Source organism: Dromaius novaehollandiae, unplaced genomic scaffold (genome assembly GCF_036370855.1).
Source record: "Dromaius novaehollandiae isolate bDroNov1 unplaced genomic scaffold, bDroNov1.hap1 HAP1_SCAFFOLD_30, whole genome shotgun sequence".
Taxonomy (NCBI): Eukaryota; Metazoa; Chordata; class Aves; order Casuariiformes; family Dromaiidae; genus Dromaius; species Dromaius novaehollandiae.
The window spans coordinates 4239351-4261779 of NW_026991333.1; the positions used below are offsets into that span (position 1 = coordinate 4239351).

Sequence of the window (22429 nt, forward strand, 5' to 3'; positions counted from 1 at the left end):
CCAGAGGGAGGGATGGGGTCTGTGAGCGCTGGCAGGGAAAAGAGATGGGGCAGAGAAACAGCTGCCAGGAGGAAAAGCTACAGGCAGTGGAGATATGATCAGCGAGTGAGAGGAAAGTAAAGCCATAAATGCTGTGGGAGGGGGAATTAGGAAAACTCCCGGTCAGTCCCTGCAATGCAGACATCTTCCTCTCAGCAAGCCCCCCGTGTCTCCTCTCCCACCCAGCACAGCCTCTGCCCTCAAGGCCATGGGCTGCAGGGCAGGAGCCCCCTCCTCAGCAGCCTGAGCTGCAGCAGAGCAGAGGGGCATCTCTGCTGTGACGTGCCCATTTCCCACTGCACGGCAAAGGGGCTGAGAGTGACTGTGCTGCGATGCCGCTGCCTGGGAGGTGGTGTGCAGAGCTGGGTGAGGGGAAGGCTTTCCTAACTGCCCGTCTGGCTCTCCCTCCTGGCTTTCCCTTTGCTGGCAGGGTCATGGTACTGCTGCTTGTTTCCTCTCCTCTCTGTGCTGCTCTGCTTCTTGCTGTCCTGCTCTCTGGGGTGAAGGACAGGGGTTCAGCTGCAGTTAAGGCACTGACCCTGTGGGTCCTGCGTGGAGCTGTCTTCATGGCAGTGATGTGCCCAAGGCCCCTTCTAACCTTCTAGGCAATGCATTTCACCTGACTGGGGAGTGATCTGACTCTCCCTTAAGGCTGCCCCCCCTCACCCTTCTTTAGATCTCTTGACTGTCTCTCTGGGGTGTCCTGCCAGGCTGCAAGCTGCCCTCCACAAGACCTCAGCTCTGCCATAGCATAGCTGTGATAGCGGAGAGTCTTTGTGCTGGTCATGCAAGTCAGAAACCTCCTCACCTGCTCTGACGAGCTCTCCAGAGCACACTCCCCATGTCTGCTCTGAGAGAGAAGAATGGGGAAATCTTCCCTCTGGAGCTACATTCCTCCACTCTCACCTCAGCCCAGGTCCTTTCTTAGAGTAACTTGGGAGTGGGATTGTCCTTTAGCTGGGAGAGGTGCTAGCACAGGGCAGCGGGGAGCAAGACTCCTGCACAGTCCAGATCCCCTGACTCTGTCTGTAGTATATAGACACCGTGAGCCCTTTTCCTGCTGGGACACTTAAGTTCTAATGCTGAGAGAAACTGAAATGCCAAAGATTTCTACTGCATCAAAGAATGCTCCCACGGTGCGATGGAGGCATCTGAAGGCTCAGGAATCAGATCCCTCCACTGTAGCCCATTTTCTTAATAAACTGTTGAATGAACTCTCCATAAAATGGGTGGCTGTAATCTGCTGCAGAGTGTGTACATCAGAGCTAGTCATGTCCCACTCCCTTTGCAGTGCCTGGGGAAAGAGTGCAGAGGGTAAACTGATGTGAGGACAGGGTCCATGTCACTGGAACAGAGATGTCTAGAAAGGGTGGGGTCAGCCCCTGCCTTCACTCCAGTGTTTCTGTGGCTTGCTGGAGTGGGAGCTGGTGGGGCTGACTCCGACACAGACACCTGTGTTCAGGAGGGCAAGGCTGGGGGAGAGGAATCCCTCGCAAGGGTCTTCTCTTTCAGAGACAGCTGCCATGAGTGCTGTATTCATCTCTCACAAGGATTAAAAGAGGATATTCCCACTGGGTCACTGGACTGAATCCCCTTCACTCAGCTCACAGTTCCCATCTCCAGGAATCCCCCCCAAATCCTGGGGGCAGTTTGACACCTCCATTTACAACCCCAGCAGAGCAGGACTGACTCCTCTGGAGCCCACACCCCGAGGGCCCTGCTGTGCACAGCACACTCAGCCAGCACAAACCAGTGATCAGAAAAGAGATCTGAAAAAAGGGGGAGAGGAGATAAAATGTGGAGGTTTGTATTAAGAATAGCTTAGTTTTGGGCTCAGACAAAACTATTTAACTTATCGATGCCTTTTCCTCCTTGGACAGTCTCCAAAGCTGAGAGGAAGCAAATGCCCAACAGCAGTTTCCTGGATGAGTTCCTCCTCCTGGCATTTGTGGACACGCGGCACCTGCAGCTCTTGCACTTCTCCCTCTTCCTGGGCATCTACCTGGCTGCCCTCCTCGGCAACGGCCTCATCATCACAGCCGTAGCCTGCGACCACCACCTCCACACCCCCATGTACTTCTTCCTCCTCAACCTCTCCCTCCTCGACCTTGGCTCCATCTCCACCACTGTCCCCAAATCCATGGCCAATTCCCTGTGGGACACCAGGGCCATTTCCTACTCAGGATGTGCTGCCCAACTCTTCTTTTTTGCCTTTTTTGTTTTGGCTGAGTATTCTCTTCTCACAGTCATGGCCTACGATCGCTATGTTGCCATATGCAAACCCCTGCACTATGGGACCATCATGGGCAGCAGAGCGTGTGTCAAAATGGCAGCAGCTGCCTGGGCCAGTGGGTTTCTCAGTGCGGTGCTGCACACTGCTAACACATTTGGAGTAACATTTTGCCAAGGTAACTCCCTGGGCCAGTTCTTCTGTGAAATCCCCCAGATCCTCAAGCTCTCCTGCTCAAACTCCTACCTCAGGGAACTTGGGGTTATTGTGGTTAGTGCCTGTTTAATGTTTGGGTGTTTCATCTTCATTGTGGTGTCCTATGTGCAGATCTTCACTGCTGTGCTGAGGATCCCCTCTGAGCAGGGACAGCACAAAGCCCTCTCCATGTGCCTCCCTCACCTGGCTGTGGTCTCCCTGTTTGTCAGCACTATCATATTTGCCAACCTGAAGCCCCCCTCCCTCTCTTCCCCGTCTCTGGATCTGGTGGTGGCTGTTTTGTACTCGGTGGTGCCTCCAGCAGTGAACCCTCTCATCTACAGCATGAGGAACAGGGAGCTCAGGGATGCCCTGAAGAAACTGATTCTCCTGGTTTTAGTGCAGCAGCAATGAGCTGCCCATCCCTCTTCACAGGTGGTTTCTAAGTACCTCAGACAAGTCTTGTGCTTTGGGCATTCTTGCTGTGATCATCATGTTTGTGCAGCAGTGTTGGAATTCATCCCACTTCCTTACAGCCATGAACCCAGTCTGCCTGACCGAGAGGTATTATGTAAATATCTCTCACTGCGTCAGAGTTGGCCTCTCTGTAATAAAAGCAGATTTCCCCAGCGCAGTGCTTGAAGGTTGGGCTCGCCTTTAAAAGCTGGAGCTAAGAATGTGCTCAGGGACTTTCCCCCTGAAAGGGCCTGTTGCTTTTCTGACGCTCTCCCTGGGCTCAAGGCAATGAGCTTAGAGGTGATGTGTTAGGGAATGGGGGCTGGATTCAGCTCTCCCTTGTGAGTGCCCAGTGCTCCTGGAGATGGTGAATGATCAAGTGGTATCTCCCATAGGACATGGCTGGACACTGATGCCCATCCTTCTCAAAGGGAATATGGATCCATCAGGAGAGCACAGGGCATCCCCAAGGGCACCGTGTGCTTAGGGGTGGGCAGTGAATGGAGCTTCACAAAATCCAGTGGAGTCACCCAGAGGGAAAGGGCTAAACCAGTGAATGTCCAGGCTAGTGAGAGCTCTGCAATCCCACGAGAGGCAGCAGGGACCCAGGAGGCCCAGAGAAGGGATCCTGCAGAGTGGTCCATGTCACCTTCAAGGAAAAGCCATGGGCTGGATCTAGCGACACGCCTGAACACAGCCTGAGCCATTTGAAATGCCCTGTGATTGCGCAGAGCATCGTCCATGGCCACAGGGCAACAGATGCCTTGGTAGGGGGTTGTGAGATGCAATGATGCCCATCCAGCTGGGTCTGCTTCCCACCCTGACCACTATGAGCAGTGAGGAGTCGCCCTGTGGCCCCAGGGCACCACAGCCCACTTGCTCTGCTGAGCAGCACTGCCAGCTCAGAGCCCCATGAGGAGCACAGGCTTGGGTCCAGGAAAAGCCAGGTGGGCAGCACCCATGCACTGCCCTGGGGAAAGACTCTCCCAGGAGCAGGGACATCCCTGGAAGAGCAAAGGAGCAATTGTGTGCTGTCAAGGAGGAATAAACGAGACAGAGAAATCTGTTTCTGTGGAGGTCAAGTAAGGGCAGGCTGCTGTGTCCCTGGGGCAGCAGGAGCTGCCTGAGGAGCCCCAGGGCAGGGAGCCTTGTGCTGTGCTGGAGAGAGGCGCTGGCACGGGGGGCTGCAGGCAGTCTGGGGGTAGGGAATCTGCTGTGCACAAGAACAAGGGAGATGCAGAGTGTCACTGTGCTCTGCCTCCTTGTGCCACGGGGGCCTGTTCCAGCTTGGAGGCTGATGGGGCAGCTGGCACACACACCCATGCCCCCCAGAGCTGCTGTGCCTGCCAGGGGTCAGGGGATGTGGTGTGAGTGCCCAGAGCTCTGTAGCACTCTGCTGTGGAGCCACCACCAGCCTGGTCTGCTCTGCTGGGTGGGCTGGGGAGAGGGCAGGGGAGGTGGGGAGAGCCGGGGAGGGGCTGAGCTGGGCTGGAAAGGGCCCAAGAGAGGGAAACACCAATGTTAGCTCAGACGTGTGATTTGGGAGGGTGAGGACACACACTGGTGGGTTTGTGGTGCAGAGCCAGGTCTCATGCAGGGGAGCCAAGACATGCCAGTGCAGAAGAGAGGAGGCTGCTCTGTGCCCTTGGTTGCAAGGACTGATGGGGAAGGTGCCCCCAGGCATTCGTCCCAGACCAGCCTCTCACATGGGCTGTTTCCAGCCCTGGCCACACACCCCAGGTTTATGGGTGCATTTCCCTGGGTGGCCAGCTCTGTCCTGCTGGGCTCAGTGCCCGTATCGAGGGGAACAGCCAGCCCTGCCCGGCCTCTCTCCCAGCCCAGACCCCAGCAGACCCTGATGGATGGCTGTGTGCTCAACCCCACGTGGGACATGGCCAGAGCTGTGCAGGGCCCAGGCGCTGAGGGAGGCTGTCAAAGCAGGAGGGCTGTGGGGGGACGGGGCACCAAGGGCTGTTGTGGATATTGTGCTGGGGGGTGTTTCCCCACCCCTGAAGGCACCCTGCCCTGTGCGCTGCTTGCACAGCAGAAGTGGGGCCATGTGCAGGCGCAGGGACAGGCCACAGATGGGAGCCACGATGCTCCTCACTGCTCCACTGCAAAAGAGAAGCTCCCCGAGCTCTCCCAGCCCTGCTCCACCAGCTCTTGTCCCTGCTCCAGCCATGCCAGAGCAGAGGCCGAGGACCAAGAGGGCCCTCAGGCAAAGCTGTGCCAGCCTCGAGGAGCTGCCCTGAGCACCAGGACAGGCAGAGCACCCTCCTCCTATGTCCCCACCCTGCTGCGAGGGTGGCAGGGGCACCAGGGAAATGGCCTGTTTCTGCCTGGGGTCAGAGTGGGACTGTTGCATGGAAGGTGAACACAACAGCCACTGCGCTGCAGAAACACAGGCCACCACCCCTCACTGCAGCCCCCACTGCCCTCCTGCCCCCATCCCTGATTACTTGCCCCACCCCTCACTGCCCCATCTCCTCTCCCCTCTCCCCATACCGCTGGGATCAGCAGTGCAGCAGGAGCTGGAACAGCCTCACAGCTGCTGCCTGGCCCCTGGGCCTCCCCACCTCCCCCTGAAACATTGCATCCATCTTCAAGAAGGACAAGGAAGAGGATCTGGGGAATGATGGGCTGGTCAGCATCACACCAGGGATCAGCAGATCTTCCTGGAAGCTAGTTCCAGTCACGAGAAGGGACTGGGAACAGCCAGCATGAAGCCATCAAGTCAAATTGTTGACCAACCTCTTTGCCTTCTGGGATGGGATGACTGGCTGTGCAGACCAGGGGAGTGCAGTGCCTGTTGCATGCCTTGCATTTAGGAAGGCCTTTGACATGGTCTTCCCTAGCACCTTTGTAGCCAGACTGGGGAGAGTGAGGATGGAGGAGTAAGCAATGGAGTGTGGGGGAAACTAGGTGGAGGCTGCCTGGCTCGAAGGGTGGAGATCAGTGGTACAAAGTCCAAGCGACTAATGGTTACCAGTGACGTTCTTCAGAGTCAGTACTGGAGCCAATGCCTTTTGTCTTTAGGAATGATTTCGATGGTGGGACGGAGTGCACTCTCACCCAGTTCATGAACGATCCCCAGTTGGGGTGAGTGGTTGACATGCTGGAGGGCAGGGCTGCTCAGCAGAGGGACAGCGACAGGCTGGTGATGCGGGCTGAAAGGGGCCTGGGGAGTTCAGCCATGTCCTGTCCCTGGGAGGAAATAACCCTGTGCAGCAGGGTAAGCTGGGGTGGACTGGTTGAAGAGCAGCTTTGCAGGAAAGGAGCTGGGTGTGCTGGTCTTCAACAAGTTGACAAGAAGGCAACAGGGTTCTCTTGTAGCAAAGACAGCCACCGTTATCGTGGGTTGTATCAGCAAGAGTACAGACAAGTGCAGGGCAAGTGCAGTGGGACAGATGAAATACCCTGCAGTCTCCACCAAAAAGAAGCAAAATAAAGGGCAGAACTGACAGACTACCAATGCTGGGGAGAGCGGTATGATCAACAGAGTGCCCAGGGACTGCCAACATTTTAAAGCAATCAGAACAAGAAAGGCCTTTCTGCCAGTTGCCAAGTGGCTGGAGCCAGAGGTACCCAGGCTTGCTCAAGGCTGAGAGGTCCAGAGAGACGATTTCTTTACTCAACCACCAAGCGCATGGCTAGGATTATAATGTTCTAGTGAGAGAACATGTTTTTTGCAAGTCTAGCTTTTTAATTAAAGCATTAGGACTCATACTCACACCAAATGGGGGGAGGGCAAGCAAAAAAAAAAAAAAAAAGAAGGAAAAAACACTTCCCATTGGCTTCAGTGGCTGTGGGATGAAGCCTGCTTTTGGTTTGAAAGAGAAAGGATTAGGACTGAATGTCAGGCAGGTGACTATAAACTACCTGATGCTTTCTATACTCTTCAGTGTCTCATTGTCTTCGTCACTCCTCAGTCTATACTGCACTCTATTTTCTCCCCTGCATCATGGATCATCCCTCTGGAGAAAGAGCTGAGTCCAGGGACACGCCATGCCGATAATCTGGGCATCGTGGGGAGCCCACTGCAAGAGTAAGTGTGTGCATGAGAGCTCACAGCAAAGGCCTGGGCAAGCCAAGGAGCAGGGACCCTCCCCAGGTGCCAAGGATCCCAGTCCCTGAGCCACAGGGCTGGGTACAGCCTCCTCCGATTGCTCATGACAGCAGCTCAGGACACCCACCACACAGTCCAAGAAGTTTCTGTGGGAGAGGTGGAGGAAGAAAGTGGAAACATCTCCAAAGAGGGGGAATGAAGGCAGCAGTCCCAGGGGTAAACATCTCCAAATACGGGTGGATTTTACCCCCTCTCTGGCAGAGCCGTTTCTTCCATGAACAGCAGTACCTGGGGGAAGGCGGGTCTTTTGCTGACAGCCCTTGTGGCATAGAGGGCATCAGGGTTGGAGACACCCCTTCCAGCCAAGGGGCAGTTGCTGGGCACTCAAACAAAGGTTTCAGTCGGGGACCTCAAAGCTCTGGGACCAGTGTGGAAGGCAGCAGTGAGTGGCAGCCCTGCCGCTACACTGAGAATTTCATTCTGTTGGGCTAAACCAGGACCCCAGGGACTCCCTGCAGCCGGCTGGATGGGCACAGATGGGACCTGGCCCTTCCTGTTGCTCCCGAGCATGTCATTCAAGGAGGTGCTGGAAGAACAGGCCTGGAGGGATCCTCATGGCACTGCATTGCCTGTGGCTGTGATAACCGAGTGTCTCCCTCCTGCAAACGCTTCCCGGGTCAGGCGCTTCGGGACAACAAGCTGGCAGTGCTCATGGGAATCCATCAGGACCATGCCCTGTGGGTGGGCAAGGGGACCTCAGAAACTTGTCACTGTGTTGGAGAGCAGCTTGGAGAGCAGAGACCCAGGGGGAGGAAAGAGAGGTCCCATGGCTGGCAGAGTGAAGGTGCTGCTGTGTGCCTGGGGCCAGGGCACTGCCACCTCCGAGGCCCTCTCCTAGCTCCTGAGAAGCTCTTGCAGAAGCAAGCAAACCCCGGAGAACAACCTTCCCCACCTTGCTGGGAGTCAAGGAGAGGGTCACTTCTGTGAGAGAACATGACAGGCCAGGAGCAGGCACATGGCTGGGGTTTGTGCTTGTGAGGTCACTTCTGCCCCAGGACCTGATAGGCCAGCAGCAGGCACAGGGCTCACATATGGGGCTGTAAGGTCACTGCTACCTCAGAAGCCGGCAAAGGGCTTCAGTGCTGATTGTGAGGTCACTTCTGCCTCAGTAGCTGATTGGTTGGTGTAGGTTCCTGGAATTCACCTGTGCCTGTGCTGCTGTTAGGCCAGAACCAGGTTAATTGGCACAGGAGACTGTCCTGGAGGGCAGAGAGGCCATGGATCCCTCGTGGATCTTCAGGGACAACGTCCTCAAAGCCCAGGAACAAACCAGTGTGATGTGATGGGAGTCAAGCAGGGCCTGGCAGGAGAACCGCATGGATGACCAGGGGCACCCTGACTTAGGAGTTCAACCACAGGAAGGAAGTTCCCGGAGGGTGGAAGAGGGAAGAGGCTGCACAGGAGGCAGACAGAAACCTTGCCTGTGGGTGCAGCGATGGAGCTAGGAAAGCCAAAGCTCAGCTGGAGCTGGAGTTGGAGCTGGAGCTCACAAGGGGTGGGGAGGGCAACCAGGAGGGCTTTTGTAAGCCTGCTGGCAGCACAAGGAAGGCAACTAAGGAGAATGTGCTCTCACTGCTCAGTGGGGCAGGGGACATAGTGACAAGGACCGGGAAAAAGATGAGTCTCTCCTTCTTCTTTTCTGCCTTACATACTACCGGTAAGAGCTGCCCCCAGGCCCCCCTGGTCCCCAAGGCTCTTAGTGCCCGTGTGACATTGCTCTTGATTGTCTTTGAAATGTCGGGGCAAGCAGGGAGGTTCCTGCTATCTCGGAAAAGGCAGACATCACACCCATTTCCAGAGAAGGGCAAGAGGAAGAATGCAGGTCAGCTTCATGCGAGTCCCTGGGAAGGTGATGGAGCAAATGCTCCTGGAAACCATCTCCAAGCACATGGAGGGCAAGGATTGGAGGAGCCAGCATGGGCTGACCAAAGGGAAATAGAAACTCTGCCTGACCAACCTGATTGCCTTCTACCAGAAGACTGTGGGCACAAGGGGAAAGCAGGGGACTTGGTGTGCCTTCATTTTGGCAAGGCCTTTGACACAGTTGTCCATGTTCTACCTGTAGCCAAACTGTTGAGATCTGCACTCGATAAATCAACCATAAAGCAGGTGGAAGACTGGCTGGTCCATCAGGCCCAAAGGCTGTGATTAGTGGTATGAGGAGGCCAAACTGGTGGCTGGTTACTGGTGGCATCCCTCCGTGATCAACACAGGGGGCAACACTGTTGAACTTCTTCATTAATGGCCTGGGACATGGGATGAAGCGCACTCTTAGTACCTTTGTGGACTATGTGCAATTGGAGTGAGCCCCTGAGCAAGCTCATTTAGTTCCCTCTGCATGGAGGAGGGAGGTGGGACTGGGGGGACCTGACATCCAGAGGTCTCGTCCATCCTAAGTGCAGTCATTCAATCACAGTTCATGTTTCTAGGGAGAGCTCTGTAAAGACAGACTAGGCCGAGGAAGAAGACAGGGCAGAGAGGCAGAAGAGAGAGAAGTACGTCAATTTAAATAGAGGTGTTCCTCAGCAGAAAACTTCCCCATTCAAAGTGCTGGTAGCAAATAGGGCGTGATGAATAACTATACATACATATGTATATACTCGAACAGAGGAAGTAATTACTGTAGTGCATGGACATGGTGCTGCCAATAAAAAAGAAAGGAAAAACAACATGAGAATTGACAAATAGTGTTTGAAGTTCTGGAAAGGAAGGCTTTTCTCAGTTATTGCATAGAGTTCTACTTTGGATAGGTTTGGACTTTTGACTAAAAGTTTATTTTCAGGCCTTTATTAATTGGGGCACCTAGAGAGGCTACTGCTGCCCGAGATGCCCTGTTGTCGCTGTGTTCCCAGGCAGTGCTGGGGAATGTGATCCAGGAGCTACGGGAACCTTTCTGGAGCTTTAGCTGGTCACCAGCAGAAGTCTCCCAACACCTCTCAGGGAGACACCTTATTTCTCTCTATTGCCTAGAAAGGGAAGTGCAGGCAGCTGGATTAGGCAGAGACATCTGCCTTGAAGGGGTCTGGCACTGGGTGAGATCAGCCTCCTCCCTGTTGCTGCCTAAAATCAGTTACACTTCATTGACTGTCCCGGGAGTGTGGCTAGGTGTTTAGGGCCTCAGCACTGCAGCACAGGTATGTTGAGATTGGTGCCAATTTGGCCTTCCAAAGATATCTCATTTCATGGAAGCCAGTCACCTTGTTTTTCACTGCTGGTCAAGAGAGTTCGAGCCCTCAGAGTGTGCCTGGCTCTTTGGAAAGAGCGAGGAGTGGCATGGAGAGCCCTGGGCAGGGAGTGGTTTTGGTGAGCCCTGGACTCGGTGTTGTCTTTTATCATGCTGTAGGCCTGATTATAACAGAAATGTTTAGAAAATGACAATAAAATTGAAACAAAGAAGAAATTAAAAAGCAAAGAATTATTTTTTACACTTTTCAGCTTTTAACAGTCTTTATGTTCTTGTACTCCTCCTTGTTGGTGTTTGGGGCAGATTCTGTGAGTGAGTGAGTGAGTGTGTGTGTGTGTGTGTGTGTGTGTGTGTGTGTTTTGTAAAGGAAAGTGATTTCCAGACCCGGGGTGAGATGCAGTGACAGGGACACGGACATGTGGTGCCTTTGTAGGTGCCTTGGTCCCCTCTGCCCAGCCTCCGTCTGCAGCTCAGAGGGGCTCCCGTCTCCCGCAGGTCAACTCTGAGAGCTGCCAGGCCCAGGCAAGTACCTCACATACACCAGGGCCTCTCCAAGTGCCACTACATGCTTGTGGTTAGACACCTGAGCTCTGCCTAGAAAGGTGAAGGACTGTTTAAAACTGTGTTAAAAATATGAGCACCTTTTCCTCAGCTGAAATAATTCAATAATTTTAATAAATTGTCCATGTTTTCATTTGAGGAACTACTGGAAATCTTCAGGAAGGGTCTGAATCCCAGGAGAAGAAATATTGGTCTCCCTCAAACTTGCATTCTCACTGCTCTGTCTGTTCTACTGTGCTTTTAACCTCACCAATCTTTCACATCTTTCCCCATGCCCTGATTAAACTGATCATTTCTACAGTCATCTTTGCATCAGTCTATGTGTAGAAGGAAACTTTCCATAGTTTTCCATTTCTCCTCCTGCTCTTACTCTTTAATCACTCAGATAGTTCATCTTGCCTCCTCTTCCAGAAGTCTCATTGTTTCTTTAGACAGCTCCTGAATTGTGTTGCTATCTTTCCTTTCCTGTCTGGCTGTCAAAAATATTTCTAGCAAGGTTATTCCTTGTGGAAAGTGAACATTACTGGAGGCACCTTGGACTTAGCATGCAGTTAAGGACTGTATTTTATTTTTCATTCAAATGTATCATGTTTTGTTGTTTTGATCACAGCTCAGAATTATCCTCCTATGTCTCTTTGCAGCTAGTTCTCGAAGGAAAGCAGGTGGGAATTAGTGCATAGAGGCTGTAACACTCAGCTACAGACTCCAGTGGAAAAAGGGTTGATTTTTACAAGGGTGATGTAGGTCCCCAGTGGCCGAAGAGAGAAATGGTGGGGCTGGGGAGGGGAGGGGGAAGACTGTTTGTACATGTCTCCTGTCAAAAATCCTGCTTTTCTCACACATCAGGATTCATTGGGAGACCCTCTGAGTCCCTATGAATTGGAGAATATGCATATCACTTGTTCTGTAAGCTGTACAGTAAAGAAAACTTTAAAAGCAGGAATCTGTTGTCTTTTTTTAGGTGTTTCTTCAAGTCTTCCTCTTGTAAAGACACTCCTGAGACCTCTCCAATTAGCCACTCCAGATCTGAAGAATTGAGGGAAATTATGGAGATAGACATGGCTTGTTAGGGCTTTTTGCATTGCAGTGACCCCTCAGGGGTATTTGGTGCTGAGTCCATGAACCTCAGATTCTGAGAGGAGAGTGAAGCAACCTCTCATGAAGTTGCATTCAGAAGCAAATCCCAAATTTTCTTGGAGTGTTAATGAGTCCCCCTGAGGGCCATTCCTCACAAAGCCTCTCCAGGGGCTGATTAGAGCAGAGGCAGTTGTTACAGGTAGGTAGAGAAAATGTGCGAGTAGCTCTGATGCCTAGAAAACCTGGATGTGTTTTATCATACCACATGGCCATCACTGACACCCAGCCCCTGAGTAGGGTGATGCTTTCCCTCCTGCTTTGCTCAGGGCTCTTTGTGGGGGCACAGTGTGAGGGTGGGGGTGTGCCACACTGAGTGAGGGACAGTGAGAGGACTCCCTGCAGGAGGAGGAAACAAGGCCCTGGACTACAAGGAAATGGTGTCTTCTGGCAGGCCTCAGTGGCAGGTACAGCAGCCATAGACAAGAGGACAAAGACCTCAGTTCTGTCGGAAGCTTTCAGCCTTGGCAGTGCCCCTGGCCTTCTCCACCCCAGGCTGTCCTACACTGTCCCATGCCTGCACCTGCTCCACTGCAGCCTGTAGACACCCAGCCTGCTTCCCCTCCTTGCTCTCACCCAGGGATCTGCCCACCTTTACTGATGTCTCTCCACCCTCCCTTGCTTTTCCTTCAAACACAAAGCCAGGGGCTCACCACAGGCTCCCTCTGCCTGACCTCTTGCACCACAGCACTACCCTTCAAGGGGCATTTCTTTTTTTAACATCCATTCTGAACCTCTCAAGCTGAAGACTGTAGCTCTTTCCCCTTCTCATGCTGCTTCCCACCACCAAAAAAAGCACCAACATCTCTGAAACCACCCTTCAAGCACTCACGGTCTACTACTCTAGTGCCCTTAGCCTCCACTTCACCAGGATAATGTAGCCCAGGTCCCTCAGCCTCCCTGTACAGCTCATGTGCTGCAGGACCCATACCCCCTCTTGGCAGACCTCCTCTGCACCCTCTCCAGGTCCTCCCCATTCCTCCAGCACTGGGTGTAACACACTTGGATGCACTGTTCTGCAGGTGTGGCCACCCCAGTGCTGAGTGGAGGGATAAAAACAGTCCTAGTCTGGGGGGCCACACGCTTCCTAATGCAGCCTCGTATGCAGCTGGCCGGATCTGTGGTGAGCATGCACCCCGGGCTCCTATGGCATCCCTCATGATGTCCAGGCCCTTCTCCTCAGGGTCACTCCCCCAAGGCAGGACCTGTCGCTTCTCCTTGCACAACTTCAGGACGTTTCTGTTGGCCTCATCTCCAAGCTTCTCAAGGTCCCTCTCGACTCAAGCTCCTTTGTGTCAGCTGTGAATGTGTGTGTGTGCAGATGGCTCATCCTATCTTGCCATGCCTCTGACAGGATAACAGCATGACCAACCAATAAAGGCCACACTGTTTCAAAAGAACTGCCAGAAACAGTTGAAATTAGCATGGCAATGATCTCAGAGAAGCCAAAGGAAGGTACAAAGCAAGCAAAACCAGGGTCAATGGGTAAACAGTGGTGTGCTGATTGCATGAGAGGAGATCAGGGTGGTAAAAGAGAAGGGCTTGTAAGGTGGAAAAGAGGTGAAAATGCAATAGAAGGTGAAGCCAATGAAAAATCAGGGCCACTGGGGGTACCTGCCAAGCAGCCCTGAATCTGAACTACTCTGACCAGAGCAGGACAGGAAACATGCAGTTAATCGGCTCATAGTTTTATCTCATGTAGTTTGATGGCCTCAAACTGCTAGGAGGGGCTGGCTCTGGGGACGCCATGTGTGGTGCTAACCCACAGGCAGAAAATGAATTCAGGAGTGCAAGAATCACAGTAGCTATTGCCAGAGAGGACAGAATCACCCATTCATTTCAGCTGGAAGGCACCTTGGGAGGTCTCTAGGATCAACGCTGAAGGCACACCAAGTTCCTCCGTGCTTTGTCCAACAGCATCCTGAAAGCATCGAAGAAGAGAGGCCATAAACTCTTCAAATGCTTCATTATCCTCACTGATTTTTCTCCCTGCTCTGCAATTTTAGCTTTTAACCATTTCCTCTCATTCTTCTGCCATGAATCCCTGTAAAAAAACTGGTGCACTGTGGGTGGCCACCTTGAGTTTGGGAAGCTGCTACGAGTCTCCGCAAAAAGCCTTCCCTTCTCCAGGCTGAACAAACCTCTCCTCCCAGGTCAAGTGCTCCAGCCCCCAAACACATTGGGGGCCTGCCACTGAAATCACTCAGAGTAATCAACAGCATTCTTCTGCACGGGGCCCCAACTGGATGCAGGATCTAGATGTGCTCTAAGAAGCCTGAGTAGAGGGGGATAGTCAGTTCCCTCACTCTCCTGGCTTTGTTCTGGTTCAGGCAGGCCAGGATGCTGTGGCCTCCATGGCTACCAAGGAATGCTGCTGGTGCACATTCAGCTCCCTGCACACAAAGACTCCCAGGTCCTTCTCCTCAGAGCTCCTGCCCAGCCAGGGACTCCTCACTCTGTATCACTGCAGGGTGTTGGTCTATCCGAGGGGCATTTGTCTTTCTTGAATTTCACAAAGTTCCTGACAGCCCATTCCTCCTCCCGGCTGAGGTCCCTCTGAATGGCAGCCCTCAAGCATGTGACTGTTCTGCCCATTAGGTGTCATCTCAAATGTGATGACAATTGCTTCCTTCAGGCCACAGATGAAGCTGACAGCTCAGGTGGCAGTATAGACCTCTGCACCCTCCACTTGTCAGCAACTTCCAGGTAAAGCCTGACCCATTCATAAAAATCCTCTGAGCTCGACCACCCAACCAGCTTGGTAACCACCTGGTTGTCTACCCAGCCTGTCATAATGCCTTTCTCATGTAAGAGAATATTGTGGGAGACAGCATCAAATACCTTGCTTAAAATCATGATAAGTGACCTCCACTACTCTTCGCTCCTCTGCGGTTCAGCTCTTTTAATAGAGCAGGCAATCAGGTTGGTCAGGAATTATTTCCCCTCAGGTAATCTATGTGGACTTTTTGAGTCAACTTCTTCTCCTTCACATACCCAGAAAGGTGATCTAAGATGAATCGCTCCATGACACACTCTGTACTCAAGTGAGGTGGAATGGCCTGCACCTCGCTGGGTTGTCCTTGTGGCCTATGTTATACCTATGGATATAACATATGGTTATAAGCCTTGTTGTGAGAGTGGTCAGCCCTTTCAATGGCCTGACACCCTCCACAAACCTCCTGGACTGCTTGCACTCTGCTGTGACAGGGTGATGCAATTCCCTGCACAAGAACCAGGCCCTGTGATCCACAGGTTTCCTCACATTCATTAAAGGAGATGCATCTACCTCCTCACCCTCATCGGGTAGTCTGAAAGTCATGCGCACCCACAAGATCTCACCCAGCCCTTTGTCCATCCCAGAGAAAAGAGCTCCATACATCTGAGCTGCCCCTTCACACAAAGGACATCCTCCCTCCTCATTTTCCCCAACAATCTCTCCTGAAGGGCTTGTACCCTGCCACCACAGCCCTCCAGTCGTGTGGGTGATTCCGCCTCATTTCAGTGATTCCAGCCATGTGGCAGCACTGTGAAAGCTTGTGCATCTCCATCTGCTCCTGTCTGTGCCCCAGGCTGAAGACATTCACATATATTTGGGCTGCAGAGCCTCAGCTATGGCACAGAGCGCACATTTATAATGGTGATGCCTGTTACCAAGAGCCAAGGACACCATGTATGCAATGGCCCCACTTCAGAGCAGGGACGTGCTGTCATAGAGAGCAGGTGGCCATGCAATGGTGAAGGAGCTTCCCACTGAGAGAGCAAACCCTGCAGTGCCCAAGGTGAGGGGGAAACAGAGCTGGACAGTACACAAATGGTGGGAGAGGGGTTTTCTGCCTGAGCTGCCTCTGCAGTACTGTGGGGCCTGTGACAGAGGTGACCTGATCTCCAGGAGGGACAAGGTGCCACTGAGAAAGTCCCTGGGCCTGGACAGCCTGGAATCAAGCTACCTTGTGGACATCATTAGCACAGTCCTTGTTCATATCATCTGGGGGTGAGAAGAAATTCAGAGGAAGGAGAGCTACAAGTTTGCAAGAGTGCAGGGACATGAGTGGAGACCTGGGTGTGATGAGCCTCCATTAATGCAGCTTGCTTGAATGTGGACAGGATGGCCTTGGCCTGAAGGCAGCAGTGGGATTCAGGTGTTTGGTCACAGGCAGGAAACCTGAGGTGCCCTGGGACACTTGCCCAGCAACCAGTCCGAAAGGACCTGGCCTTCCTGTAGGTCCCATGGGGTATCTGCTAGAAACATGTGGTGTGCTGGACACCCCAGGTATCTGACATGGCCCTCACAGACTATTTTTTAATGTCATTGAATTACATCAACTGTTCGCAGTGTAGGGATTGGCACGTGTCTCAGCTTCCTGGTGAGTGGAGCTCTATCAGCATTAGGCAGCTAGTGTCATTTCAGATGGCCAGGGACATTCCCCACCTGGCCACCACCTGATGCTCGAGGAGGATGTAGGTCTCAGGGTTGCTCCATCAGAGCAAGCAGACACTGGCACATGTCTCAGACCACCTCTATCTCTTCACCAGGTGTTTGTGTGCGAGTAACTGACTCCCACCCTCAAATCTCTGGTGATTATAATGGGAGCACAGACAAGGAGTTTGCATGCAGGCACCTCTGTTGTGCTCACTTCAGGCTGGGCAAAGAGTAATCCCACCTACTCTGTTTGTGGAGTTCATGAGATGGATCTGAATCCCACTTCATCCCAGGGGCTTCTGAACAGGCATCAGATGCCCAGATTGACTCATCTGAATCAATATCTGAACCATGGGTAAACAATGTCCCTTCTTGCCCCATTTCTAGGCGTCCTGTGTAGTTAAGAGATGGGAGTAGGGTCTTCCAGAGTGGGACATTTCCACCTCTCATAGATAACCATCCTCTGATGAAACAGACTGCAAAGCTGGAATCAGTTTCTCTCCACTGTTGAGAGATAGACCACAGGTAATTATTTTCATCTAGTTCAGTGAGCATTCCCCAGGAGCAGGGAGCACAAGGGACAGAGTAATTCAGGCCTTCAGCTGGACCACTGCTGCTGAGAGCAGCCAGGCTCCTGGGACAGAGGGAGCTCATGGCAACGTGGCAGCACTGCTGAGAGACAGCTGTGTGCAGGAGCAGCTCCCCTGTCAAGAGCAGCAGGGCTGCGGGCACTGCCTGCTGTTGCTGACATGAGCTGAGACAAGAGAGAGAGAAGTGAAAGGCAGTGTGGAGTGGGAGGACAGGGGAGAGCTCATGGTGGGAGAAGTCATCACAGCCCTTTGCATGGTAAGTCCCTGGCTGCGGGGCAAAACTACAGATGTTTCTGGAGGCGTATTCTAAACCCAGCCCATGACTGATAGGTTTTTAAAGGATGGATCTTCTGGCTTCTCCAGTGTGGAGGAGAAGGAGGTGCTTTAGAGCAGAGATTCCCTGACATAGCAGCAGAGGGACAGGGCATCCTGCAACCTTCTGCTGGGGACAGCTGCCGGGGGGTGAAGCCGGGTGTGTGCCGGGCTGTCATTCAGAGCAGTGTCCCTGCACCCCAGGGTGCCGTGTGCCTGGGCAGTGACTCTGCTGTATGTGAGGGTCAGCACTCAGCCTGCCCGGGGAGCTCCCCATGGCACTGTGGGGAGAAGCTGTGGGTGAGAGGAGGGACCCCTGCCAGGGCAGGTTCGTTCTCCGGTTGAGAGGGTGCTGTGGGGGTCAGGGCTGCTCACAGCTCCAGCTCACCCTGAGGACATTTCTGGAGGGGACTTTTCCAAAGGAAGGGCAAGGCAGGGGATGCCTGAAAGGGAAGGAGCTTTCCTGAGGCTGTGCTTTGAGTTTCCTTCTCTTTGGGTGGGCAGAAACAATCGTGGATCTGTCAGGATTAGCTGGGGAACTGAGACTGAAGCAGCGACACTGAGAGAGGACACCTTCCTCTTCATCCCTTCATCCACCCCTCAGCCGACAGGCAGAGCCAGCATCACCTTTCCAGCCTCAGCAAGGTTTGTCTCACCTGCTCCTTAGTCCCTGCAAACACGGAGGGGCCCCTGGGCAGTGCCCTGCCCCCGGGAGGTGTCTGCAGGGTGGAGCTGAGCACCCAGTGGGTGGGTGGGATGGGGTCTGTGAGCACTGACGGGGAAAGACACGGGGACAGAGAAAGAGCTTCCCGCAGGGACGGCTGCAGGCAGCAGAGTCGTGGTCAAAGTGTGAGGGGAAACTGCAAACTCCCAGGCCTCCTCTGCTCTCCCAGCCAGCACAGCCCTCTGCCCTCCAGGCTGTGGGGTGCAGGGCAGGAGTCCTTTCCCCAGCAGCCAGACGTGCAGAGGAGGAGAAACTCCCGAGTGCCCCCCTGTCTCTGCCTGTGCTTCCCTCCCTCAGCAGAAACACCATGGTAGTCCTCTTTCCCACCTGTCCATGCTCCCTTGTCCTTCCCTTTGGAAGGGGAATGAGCCAGCTCCCTCTTCAGGACACCCCATCCTTTTAGGACATTCCACTATTTCCCTCGGGGGGTGTCCAGCTGGGCTGCAGCTGCCCTCCAGAAGGGCAGAGATCCTCATTGCATCTGGGTGTTATCTAGGTGCCCCATGGAGAAGCCACTTCGATACTGAGGCCATGGAAATGCTGCTGGCAGGCTGCATGTGGGCATCTGGAAGGATCCTGATGTGTTCCTGGTTAGAAGGGGGGGGGCTGAGATGTCCTTCAGATGCTCAGAGAAAGGGTGCTGGGTTGGTTCACCTGCACTTTGGAACTACATTCCTCTGCTCTCAGCATTGTTGTTTCTGTTTAGGGTAACACAAGTGCAATTGTCCTCCACCTCCAAGGTGCAAGCACAGGGCAACTGGGAACAAGATGGATGGACAGACCAGCTCTCCTCCCTCTGCACTAAAGCCATGGTGAATCCTTTTGCCTCTCAAGAACTACAGCTGGTCACTCTGAGTACAGTGGCAGTGCTGAGGATTTCTGTCCGCAAGAATACGTCTCAGCTGTGACAAGGGCATCTAAAAGAAAAGAAAAGAAAGGAAAACAACAAAAAATCCTTAAAAGTCACAATGAACTCGCTTCTTTAGAACTGGGAATGAAGAAGCTGAAAGCCCCTCTACATAAGGAGTGGATTAAATCTGATTAAAAAGGTGAATATAGATGTTGAGTCAGCCCTGCTCCCATGTTCACAGTGCTGTAGGTCAGGGCTGACTCCTCCGGAGCCCACGGGCAGAGGCCTCTGCTCTTCATGGCAAACACAGCCATCACAAACCAGAGCTGCACCCATGAAGCTCAGTGACAGTCGTGCTGAGATGGGGAGAGGGAATGTGTGTGTGTTTGGGGGAGTTTATGAGAAAATATTCCTCGGAGAAGTCTGTCCTAACTTGTCAATGTCTCTTCTTCCTCAGACAGTTCCCTCAGCCTGGAAGGACCAAATGTCCAACAGCAGCTCCCTCAACCAGTTCCTCCTCCTGGCATTCGTGGACACCTGGGAGCTGCAGCTCTTGCACTTTTCCCTCTTCCTGGGCATCTACCTGGCTGCCCTCCTGGGCAACGGCCTCATCATCACAGCCGTAGCCTGCAACCACCACCTCCACACCCCCATGTACTTCTTCCTCCTCAACCTCTCCCTCCTTGACCTTGGCTCCATCTCCACTACTGTCCCCAAATCCATGGCCAATTCCCTGTGGGACACCAGGGCCATTTCCTACTCAGGATGCGCTGCACAGGTATTTCTGTTGGCCTTTTTCTTGTCAACTGAGTATTCTCTTCTCACTGTCATGGCCTATGATCGTTTCATTGCCATCTGCAGACCCCTGCACTACGGCATGCTCATGGACAGCAGAGCTTGTGTCAAAATGGCAGCAGCTGCCTGGGCCAGTGGGTTTCTCAATGCTCTCCTGCACACTGGGAGCACATTTTCAATACCACTCTGCCAAGGCAATGCTGTGGAGCAGTTCTTCTGTGAAATCCCACAGATCCTCAAGCTCTCCTGCTCAGACTCCTACCTCAGGGAAGCTGGGGTGCTTGTCATTAGTGTTTGTTTAGTCTTTGGGTGTTTCATTTTCGTTGTGCTGTCCTATGTGCAGATCTTCACTGCTGTGCTGAGGATCCCCTCTGAGCAGGGCCAGCACAAAGCCTTCTCCATGTGCCTCCCTCACCTGGCCGTGGTCTCCCTGTTTGTTATCACTGCAATGTTTGTCTACCTGAAGCCTCCCTCCATCTCCTCCCCATCTCTGGATCTGGTGGCAGCTGTCCTGTACGCAGTGGTTCCTCCAACAGTGAACCCCCTCATCTACAGCATGAGGAACAAGGAGCTCAAGGACACACTGAAGAAACTCATTCAATTAGTACTGTTTCAGCAGCAATGAACTGTCCATCTCACCTCACGAGTGATTTCTAATTTATCTCAGGCAACTCTCATGCTTTGGGCATTCTCTCTGCGACAATCATGTTTGTAAATGCTTGAATTCACCCCACTTCTCCAGCAGCACAAAGCCCATCTCTCTGACCTGGAGGCCTTCCCTAAATCTGCCTGTCACTGTGTCAGGGCTGGCCTCCCAGGTAGCATCTCCGTAATAAAAGGGGATTTCCTCAGTACAGTGCCTGAAGGTTGGGCTCTTCTTCCCCAGCTGGGGCCAAGAATGTGCTCAGGGAGTTGCACCCCAAGAGACCCTTTGCTGTGCTTGGTTTTTGTATCAGCTGAGGGGCATGAACTCATCGGGTGATGTGCTTGGGAATGAGGGCTGGAGTCAGCTGTCACTTGTGAGTGGCCAGTGCCCCCGGGGTGGACGAGTGGCCAAGTGGTATCTGCCAGGGACTGTCTCCCATATTACAGGGCTGGCGACAGATGACCGTCCTTCTGGAAGGGAATATGGATCCACCCAGAGAGCACAGGGGATCTCCTGGGACAGCATGTGCCTGGGATGGGCAGTGAGGGGACACTCACAAAACCAAGTGGAGTCACCCAAAGGTAAAGGGCTAAACCAAAGAATGCACTGACTGAGGGCTCAGAAACCTCAGGAGAGGCAGAGGGGACCCAGCAGGCACAGGGAAGGGAGCCTCAAGACTGGTTCATGTCATCTAAAATGAAAAAAACATTCATTCTGCCAAATGACACGTGAACCCCTCCTGAGCCATTTGGAATGCCCTGTGTTTGCTTCAAGCATCGTCCACAGCCACAGCCCCTGGGAGGGGGTGGTCAGGCGCAATGGTGCTCGTCCAGCTGGGTCTGCCCTGACCAGCACGGCCAGTGGTACTCCCTGCAGCCGGCTGGATGGGCACAGATGGGACCTGGCCCTTCCTGTTGCTCCCGAGCATGTCATTCAAGGAGGTGCTGGAAGAACAGGCCTGGAGGGATCCTCATGGCACTGCATTGCCTGTGGCTGTGATAACCGAGTGTCTCCCTCCTGCAAACGCTTCCTGGGTCAGGCGCTTGGGGAGAACAAGCTGGCAGTGCTCATGGGAATCCATCAGGACCATGCCCTGTGTGTGGGCAAGGGGACCTCAGGCACTTGTCACCCTGTTGGAGAGCAGCTTGGAGAGCAGAGAACTGGGGGGAGGAAAGAGAGGTCCCATGGCTGGCAGAGTGAAGGTGCTGCTGTGTGCCTGGGGCCAGGGCACTGCCACCTCCGAGGCCCTCTCCTAGCTCCTGAGAAGCTCTTGCAGAAGCAAGCAAATCCCAGAGAACAACCTTCCCCACCTTGCTGGGAGTCAAGGAGAGGGTCACTTCTGTGAGAGAACATGACAGGCCAGGAGCAGGCACATGGCTGGGGTTTGTGCTTGTGAGGTCACTTCTGCCCCAGGACCTGATAGGCCAGCAGCAGGCACAGGGCTCACATATGGGGCTGTAAGGTCACTGCTACCTCAGAAGCCGGCAAAGGGCTTCAGGGCTGATTGTGAGGTCACTTCTGCCTCAGTACCTGATTGGTTGGTGTAGGTTCCTGGAAGTCACCTGTGCCTGTGCTGCTGTTAGGCCAGAACCAGGTTAATTGGCACAGGAGACTGTCCTGGAGGGCAGAGAGGCCATGGATCCCTCCTGGATCTTCAGGGACAACGTCCTCAAAGCACAGGAACAAACCAGTGTGATGGGATGGGAGTCAAGCAGGGCCTGGCAGGAGAACCGCATGGATGACCAGGGGCACCCTGACTTAGGAGTTCAGCCACAGGAAGGAAGTTCCCGGAGGGTGGAAGAGGGAAGAGGCTGCCCAGGAGGCACATAGAAACCTTGCCTGTGGGTGCAGCGATGGAGCTAGGAAAGCCAAAGCTCAGCTGGAGCTGGAGTTGGAGCTGGAGCTCACAAGGGGTGGGGAGGGCAACCAGGAGGGCTTTTGTAAGCCTGCTGGCAGCACAAGGAAGGCAACTAAGGAGAATGTGCTCTCACTGCTCAGTGGGGCAGGGGACATAGTGACAAGGACCGGGAAAAAGATGAGTCTCTCCTTGTCTTTTCTGCCTTACATACTACCGGTAAGAGCTGCCCCCAGGCCCCCCTGGTCCCCAAGGCTCTTAGTGCCCGTGTGACATTGCTCTTGATTGTCTTTGAAATTTCCAGGCAAGCAG

The 22429-nt window shown here is 53.5% G+C and overlaps 3 protein-coding genes across 3 annotated transcripts in view; all 3 read left to right on the forward strand.

Annotated features, from left to right (window-relative positions):
• LOC135325871 (PIN2/TERF1-interacting telomerase inhibitor 1-like) overlaps window positions 1-22429 on the forward strand; it is a 266502-nt gene that overhangs the window by 155029 nt on the left and 89044 nt on the right. The gene's annotated exons all lie outside the window — the stretch shown is intronic.
• Window positions 2324-18879, forward strand: LOC135325810 (olfactory receptor 14A16-like; the record flags this gene model as incomplete). The annotated part of the gene is made up of 3 exons (XM_064503789.1): window positions 2324-2785; window positions 14561-14631; window positions 18678-18879. Coding segments are annotated over 3 exons (735 nt in total), but the record flags the coding sequence as incomplete, so codon positions are not given.
• On the forward strand, window positions 19306-20241 carry LOC135325855 (olfactory receptor 14C36-like). The gene has a single exon (XM_064503822.1). The coding sequence runs from the start codon at window positions 19306-19308 to the stop codon at window positions 20239-20241; it is 936 nt and encodes a 311-aa protein (XP_064359892.1).